At 58.0% G+C, this 7,322-nt stretch overlaps 1 protein-coding gene across 1 annotated transcript; it reads left to right on the top strand.

The window, feature by feature from the left end:
• The first annotated feature begins 808 nt into the window (after positions 1–808).
• Positions 809–5,293, top strand: NMRK2 (nicotinamide riboside kinase 2). The gene is made up of 7 exons (XM_061149299.1): positions 809–996; positions 2,793–2,883; positions 3,390–3,438; positions 3,526–3,682; positions 4,199–4,270; positions 4,624–4,730; positions 4,998–5,293. Exons 1-7 carry the CDS (start codon positions 971–973, stop codon positions 5,081–5,083), a joined length of 588 nt encoding a protein of 195 aa, XP_061005282.1. The 5' UTR covers positions 809–970; the 3' UTR covers positions 5,084–5,293.
• The last annotated feature ends 2,029 nt before the right edge of the window (positions 5,294–7,322 follow it).

The raw sequence follows: 7,322 nt of genomic DNA, 5'->3' as shown, positions 1-7,322 counted from the left end.
TAACCACTGGACCACCAGGGAAGACCCAACAGTAATCCATTTAAACCAAAGCTCCCTGGGATCCTCAGTAGTTCTCAAGAGTGAGAAAGGGGGTCCTGAAAGCAAAAGGTCTCCTCTGGTGGGGAGTCAGGGTCTGGGATACAGTCCCAGCTGGTCAGTAAGGTATGTGTGTTGTGGGGTGGGGGGGATCCACAGACCCATGCCTCCCCCACCCTACCCCGGCCAGCTTCTGAGAGGCCAGAGGCTAAACCCAATGACGCCAGGCTTCACGTGGGCCCCCATAGAACGGGCCCCTGGTGTCACGCTGAGATTTTCCCGTGGCCAGGGTCACCTGAACGAAGCTATCTTGGGATTCACCGCTCTGGACCTTAAGCCCATCTTGGCAGCAACCCCCTTAGAAAAGGAAGTCCCCTGCTGTGTGGAGCCCCTGCGGCTGGCTGGCCGGCTGCTGTGGCTGGAGACCGGGCCCAGGGGGGAGGTATGAGTTCCTTTCTTGAGCCACCAGAACGGGCCTTAATGTCAGGGTCAGGCGAGGGGACACACCGGCCTGGATATTTTTAGGGAGGGAAGGTGTGTGGCCCGTTATCTGTCCCCTGGGCAGCCTGGCCAGGAAGGGGAGGAGGGAAGGAGTAGGAGGAGGGGAGAGGGAGCGGGGTGACATCCACCCGCACCCCCCTGCCTGGCCGACCCGTGACTAATTTAGGCAAAAGGCAACGTGGAGCTATTTCCATCCAGAGGGAACAGGTGCAGCGCCCAACCCCCACCCTGCCCGCCCACTTCACCGCGCAGCCGCGCTCCCCGTAGGCGCTGGGCCGCCTCCCTCCGGGCGGCCTCCGGGCTGCCCCAGCCTATAAAGGCCCGGGGTTTTCTCAATGAAGCCGGGACGCACTGCGGGGTCGGGCCCAGCCGGGCACCCGGGAGTCAGGAGTCAGCTTGCCAACCGCGGTCCCCGCCGCCCCTCCGCGCCGAGATGAAGTACATCGTGGGCATCGGAGGGTGAGCGGCCCGGGAGCGCGCGGAGGAGGGAGAGGCCGGCTGGGCGCGCCCCTGTGCGGTCCGAGCCGGCGGCCTGGGCAGGAGGCCAGGGGAATGAATGGAGGGCTGCCTGGCGCCTGGTGTCGCAGGGACCAGATGCCCAAGGTCGAAGTGCTGGGAGGGGGTTTCTGCCCTCTATTGGGAAATTCCCCACTGTAAGTCCCTTCCCCACCCCGCACCCAGACTGGGCTAGACTCCCTGGGGATAGAAGACTTTATAAAGCTTAGGCAGGTCTTCCGTGAAGCGCTGGGGGAGTGGGGATGGGGAGACGCCAACCCCAGAGGCTCCTGGGCCGGTGGGGTGGGGGCCTCAGAGTGGTACTCTACTGTGTGGCACCTGCCTCTAGAAGCTCCTTCTGCTGACCTCAGGCAGGGACCTTGCTTTCCTGGGGGTTGTGGCCTTTTAGGACTACGCCTGGGAAGCATTTAGCAGAAGCCAGGCTGGCTTGGAGCTCCAATCTGGGAGGTTGCCCTGGATCCACCCTGCGTTTGCTTTAGTGCTCCATTACGCTCTTGAAATCCCTAACAGAATAAGACAAGGGTCCCCCTTTCTGTAGCCGGCCCTGAGGGCATGGTGAGCCTGTCAGCAACAACTCAGATTAACCTCAGGCATGTTCTAACCTGTTCCCCTTCATGTATGGAGGTCTCCTTTCCCACCAGCTCTTTTAAAAGCTGCAACTCCCTCCTTCCACACTCAGCTTTCCACTCCTGATTCCTGGGGCAGGGACAGCCAGGTCAAAGGGACACTCACGTCCAGGAAGGCCTGACAGGCACCCTTCTGTGTCCTTTGACAGCCCCAGTCTGGAGTCCTTAGGGTGACCATCGTCCTGCTTTTCCTGGGACTGAAGGATCCCGAGGATTTGGGACTTTGGGCACTAAAACCAGAGATAGCCCGGGCAGATGAGATTGAGCAGGTCACCCTGCTTTGCCCATTGTTTTTTGAGGATTTTATTTTATTTTTGCCACACCACATGGCTTGTGGGATATTAGTTCTCCACCCAGGGATCAAACTAAGGCTCTCAGCAGAGAAAGCATGGAGTCCTAACCACCAGGGAATTCCCACCCATTGTCCTAAGGTGACTGCCTCTTCCCAGGTTTGCAGTTTTCCACTTAGCACTTGCTTTAATAGTCTGGCTTTTTTTTAAAAGGCCTGCAGAGGCTAGGTCACACGTGGGCCTCAGTTTCCTGGTCTGTAAGACCAGCTCCCAGCCCCACCTCCTGGGTTTGCGGTCACACTGAATGAGTCCGAACACAGAAAGCAGTGCTTCCATGACCCCAGCTGAGACTGCGTGTTAACCTGTCAGCTTGTTTTCACATCCTCTGCGCTTTTCTCTGTTTCTCCCCACCGGCAAGTGCAGGCCTGTGCCTGGCCCAAGTGGGCAGTGGGCAGCAGGCTGCGGGGCGGCCCAGGTTGGCCACTCAGAACCCCTCCCCTGACTTTCTGTTGCTGTTGGTCAGCTGCTCGGTTGTGTCCTGTTCTTTTCAACCCCACGGACTGCAGCATGCCAGCCTTCCTTGTCCTTCACTGTCTTCCGGAGTTTGCTCAAACCCATCGAGCAATCTGAGTCAGTTCACTGAGTCAGTGATGCTATCCAACCCTCTCATCCCCTGACTTTAGATGAATAGAACTTTAGATGAATACCCTCTTAGCACTACAGCCTTGTGCTTTAGGTTTTAGTCTGATCCTGGGGGCCCCTCAGACCCAGACAGGCCCACAGAAGGGACCCAGGCAACCTCACAAGTATGCTCTGCCCACAGCATGACCAACGGCGGCAAGACTACCCTGACCAACAACCTCCTCAAGGCGCTGCCCAACTGCTGTGTGATCCACCAGGATGACTTCTTCAAGGTGGCTGCCCTGGCCAGGGGCAGGGGAGGGAGGCGGCCTGAGAAGGAGCCTCAGGGCAGGCAGACCGCTCAGGGGCGCCCTGAGGCTGACGTTCTCAATTACTGACACCTACTATGTGCCTGGCACGTTCTCAGGGCACAGATGGGGAAACTGCAATTCCCAGAGGGGATGTGTCACCTGGGCGGTGCCCTTTATCCTCTGCACCTCCACTTTCCTGTCTGCAAAATGGGCTCTGAGCCCACCCTCGTTGCTTTGTGGAGGGTGAGGGGCAACTTTACTATGGATGTAACTGGTCCCCACTCCTGATCCCAGTAGTCATGAAGTTGGGGAGGGGGTTCTGAGTGCCTTGCCTGGGACCTCAGAGCCTGTGACTCTCAGCTGCAGGGGGACGGGGCAAGCAGGTGCCCCCGGACCCTCATAGGGGGCTCTCCGGGCGCTGTTCCCCCAGGGTGGGGTGAGGTGGGAAGGCGGGCACTGAGCCCGCGGCTTGGGCTCCTCTGTTTCAGCCCCAAGACCAAATAGCAGTTGGGGAGGACGGCTTCAAACAGTGGGACGGTAAGAATGGACGGCGGCAGCCCTGCGCCCCTGCCCACAGTACCCCCCGGCCCCCACCCCACCAACTCCCTGTCTCCCACCCCCCAGTGCTGGAGTCCCTGGACATGGAGGCCATGCTGAGCACCGTGCAGGCCTGGGTGAGCAGCCCCCAGAAGTTTGCCCGCGCCCACGGGGTCAGCGTCCGACTGGATGCCTCAGACACCCACATCCTCATTCTGGAAGGCTTCCTGCTTTACAGCTACAAGTGAGCATCTCTGGATATGGGCCCCAGGCAATGCAGGCCCTCCTAGGTCACCGGGTCTCTATTTCGACAGACAGAACACTAAGGCCTGGGGGTGTGGAAGGCTTGGGATCGGGGCAGTGGGAGTAGGGGGGCGGGGGCAGGCCTCAGAGTCGGACCCAAGGGTCTAGGGGCAAAAACCCATACCTCCTGGGGGAACTGAGTCTTCTGTCTTGTACCTCAGCTTCCTCAGACAGAGCAGGCTGGGCGGGATCCCCAACCTTGCTGGGTGGCCCTGGGCAAGACACTGTACCTCTCTGGGCCCCCGAATTGGGAGAAAGGGATGACTCCACCCTCAGAGTAGGGGGGTGCAGTGGGCATAGCAGGAGACTGGCCACTGCTGGTCCCCCCGCTCATCCCTAACTTAATCAGCCCAGACCCCTCTCCCCACCCAACCTTTGTCACCCAGGAACATCCCTGGAGGCTCTGGGGTTGTGTGCTCTGGCCCACGGGCGCTGACCATATCCTCCCCCCTGCCAGGCCCCTGCTGGACTTGTACAGCCGAAGGTACTTCCTGACCGTCCCCTATGAAGAGTGCAAGTGGAGGAGAAGGTGAGCCTGGGGGGCCCTGTCTGCGTCCCCGGGGGGACCAGGAAATGGGTTATGCCCACCAGATACACGGCCACCCTGAAGCTGCAGACTGCTTGGCAGCAGGCACTTGGGTGGCCGATGCTGGGTTCCAGAGGCCCACAGCCTGGGGTCTGGATAGCATGACCCATCCCTGCCCTGCCATGGGCATCTCCCAGGCCCACTGGGAAAAATGCTGGAAGTTGGAGCACCCAACACGGGGCCCCTGACTCCGTGGGGTCCCCGTTCCTGACCCAGTTCCCGCAGCCCAAGCTCTACACTGGCACCACCCTCAGGTGACCTGCGTGTCGCTCATTCTTGCCCATCTCCCTCCCCAGTACGCGAAGCTACGCGGTCCCTGATCCCCCTGGCCTCTTCGATGGCCACGTGTGGCCTATGTACCAGAAATATAAGCGGGAGATGGAGGCCAACGGTGTGGAAGTGGGTAAGTCCCTGAGTGAGATGAGGCCGGCCCCTCCCCGCCGGGACCTGGTGGGAAACCTGGAAGGCCTTCCTCGAGTCTCGCCAGCAGTCTCTCTTGCTTTGGGGCCCAGAGGCTGGCCTGTCCCAGCTGCCTAACTCTGCGGGTCCGCTTCCTCCTGACCCAGCAGTCCGCCAGCCCTGCTGTGAGCTGGTTGGCAGCAGCCCCAGGGAGCTGGCCCTCCCTTGGCTGAGCCCCATGGGCCTCTGACTACGGCCTTTCCAACTGCAGTGTACCTGGATGGCATGAAACCCCGCGAGGAGCTTTTCCACCAGGTCCTGGAAGACATTCAGAACTCACTCCTGAACCGCTCCTAGCGAGGCCCAAGAGGAGGGGCCCAGCCCCCACTGCAGGGACCCACACACAGCTCCGGCCACAGCGCGGCCAGCGGGTGGCGCTGCAGCCGGACACCGCATGACCATTCCCGTCGGGAAGTCTTGTACATATGAGAGTGGACGCCCCGCTCACAGCCCAGCAGCTTGGGGCCCACGATGCATCCATCCGTAACCTCGACGGCGGCTTACTTATTAAACCTGATCCTGTTTTTTAGCCATTGGGGTCCAGCCTGTTGTGTTTGAGGTGCCGAGAGGGCCCCTCCCGGCCCTTCTGCTCAGTGCACTGGTGACCTCCGGGGGTGACGCTGAGAGCTCCGGGCAGTGGCAGTCTCCACCTGGTGGACCCACGGCAGCGTGGCCCTGGGTGGCTGCTTGAGGGTCTTTGGGCCTATTTTCCTCAAAAGGGAAATTTCCTGCCAGCTTTCAGCACATGGCACAGCGCGGCCCAGAGCAGCGTCTGGGAGGTCAGCCCAGCCTGAGGGTGCCCCTGGCTCTTGGCTGAGCCCCACCCTCACTGCACCCCGGCACCTCCCCCATGATGGGAGCTGATACTACTCATGATCCAGGAGGCTCCTAAGGACACTCTCCGTGTTCCTGAGCCATCCCTAGAAGGCTAGTGGTTCAGTTTATCGTGTACACCCATTTCACAGACGGGTCTGTGGAGATCCGCAGAAAGGGCTGGTTCACAGTGGGTCGGTCCTGTAAGTTCTGCCCTGCCCCATGTTTGGGGTCCCAGGCTCCTGGGAAATCGCTCACTTTCTGTATCCCAGCCGGAAGCCTCCTGCTCGGATGCTGCCCCTTCTCAACACAGTCTTCCTGCTAACAGAGATCACCCGGCATAGCGCTCACCACTGCCTTTTGCCCCTGCAGCCTCACGACCCAGCAGAGAGCAAGAGACAAAGAAGAGAGTGCTGAGCAGGTGGAAGGCAGCCCAGCTGGGGCGGGGGCTTCAGCTCAGGCCCAGTGCAGCCACTAGGAAGTTGACCAGCCATCCCCACGTACTGGGGACTTTCCTAGTGTTAGCACAGAAAGCCCTGTTTGCCCAGAAATCTCTCAGAACCGAGATGATTGGTCCCCGTACTTTTAGTCTTTCTAGGGGCAGTGCAGCAAAGGTGAAGGAGCCCACAGTTCGGGGGTCAGAAGGGCCTGGTGTCCGTCCCTCCCTGGCTGTCGGGCAACTGTGTACCTAGTGGCTCAGAACACCGAGTCCTGAGACATTTGAGCGGGATTTGAACCTGTTAAGTGTCTCCTCGCTTCAAATCATCAAAACCAAAGAGCAAATGACACTATTCTGGGCTGAATTGTGTACCCTCACATTCATATGTTGAAGCCCTGACCCTTAGGGCCGCAGAATGTGACTGGGTCATGAAGGTGGGTCTTAATCCAGTATGACTGGTGTCCATACAAGGAGAAGTTGGAGGACTTCCCTGGTGGTCCAGTGACTGAGACTCTGAGCACCCAATGCAGGGGGCCTGGGTTTGATCCCTGGTCAGGGAAATAAAACCCACGTGCCAAATACATACACAGCCAAATATATACATAAATACAAATTTAAAAATAAAGTCTTCTAGGGACTTCCCTGGTGGTCCAGTGGTGAAGACTCTGTGCTTCCACTGCAGGGGGCGTGGGTTCAATTCCTGGTTGGAGAACTAAGATCCTGCATGTCATAAATAATTTTTTTTTAATTCACCAGGTCTTGATAAGAAAAAAAATCACCCAAAGTAACTTTTTTTTTTTGGCTATGCCACACTGCTTATGAGATCTTATTTTCCGAACTAAGGATTGAAGTTGGGTTCCTTGCAGTTAGAGTACCGAGTCCTACCAAATGGACTATCAGGGAATTTCCCAATGTGACTTTTATTCAGTGGAATTTTCGACATTTGTGACTTTAATAACAAAATGCATTAATGTCGGACTTCCCTGATGGTCCAGTGGTTGGGACTCCACACTTCCAGTGCAGGTGAAGTGGGATTAATCCCTGGTCAGGGGTCCCATATGTCACAGGGCTTGGCATGACCAAAAAGAAAAATAGCATAAAAATATTATTTTAAAAAATGGCATCATTGACTCAATGGACATGAGTTTGAGCAAACTCTTGGAGATGGTGAAGGACTCCCTTCTGGGAGAAGGGAAGCTTGGCAAGCTGCAGTCCATGGAGTTGCAGAGAGTCGGACACGACTTAGCGACTGAACAAGATTTTAAAAATGCGTTAATACTCATA

This window comes from Dama dama, chromosome 9, assembly GCF_033118175.1.
Source record: "Dama dama isolate Ldn47 chromosome 9, ASM3311817v1, whole genome shotgun sequence".
NCBI lineage: Eukaryota > Metazoa > Chordata > Mammalia > Artiodactyla > Cervidae > Dama > Dama dama.
Note: the sequence above shows the minus strand (reverse complement) of the source record. Positions and strands in the feature narration are given on the sequence as shown.

Bases quoted from the DNA above. Each gene is read 5' to 3' on its own strand.
- NMRK2 (XM_061149299.1), top strand. From the start codon at position 971: ATGAAGTACATCGTGGGCATCGGAGG. The intron at 3,683-4,198 runs GTGAGCATCTCT...CCCCCCTGCCAG, and splicing joins TTCCTGCTTTACAGCTACAA to GCCCCTGCTGGACTTGTACA. The intron at 4,731-4,997 runs GTAAGTCCCTGA...TTCCAACTGCAG, and splicing joins GGCCAACGGTGTGGAAGTGG to TGTACCTGGATGGCATGAAA.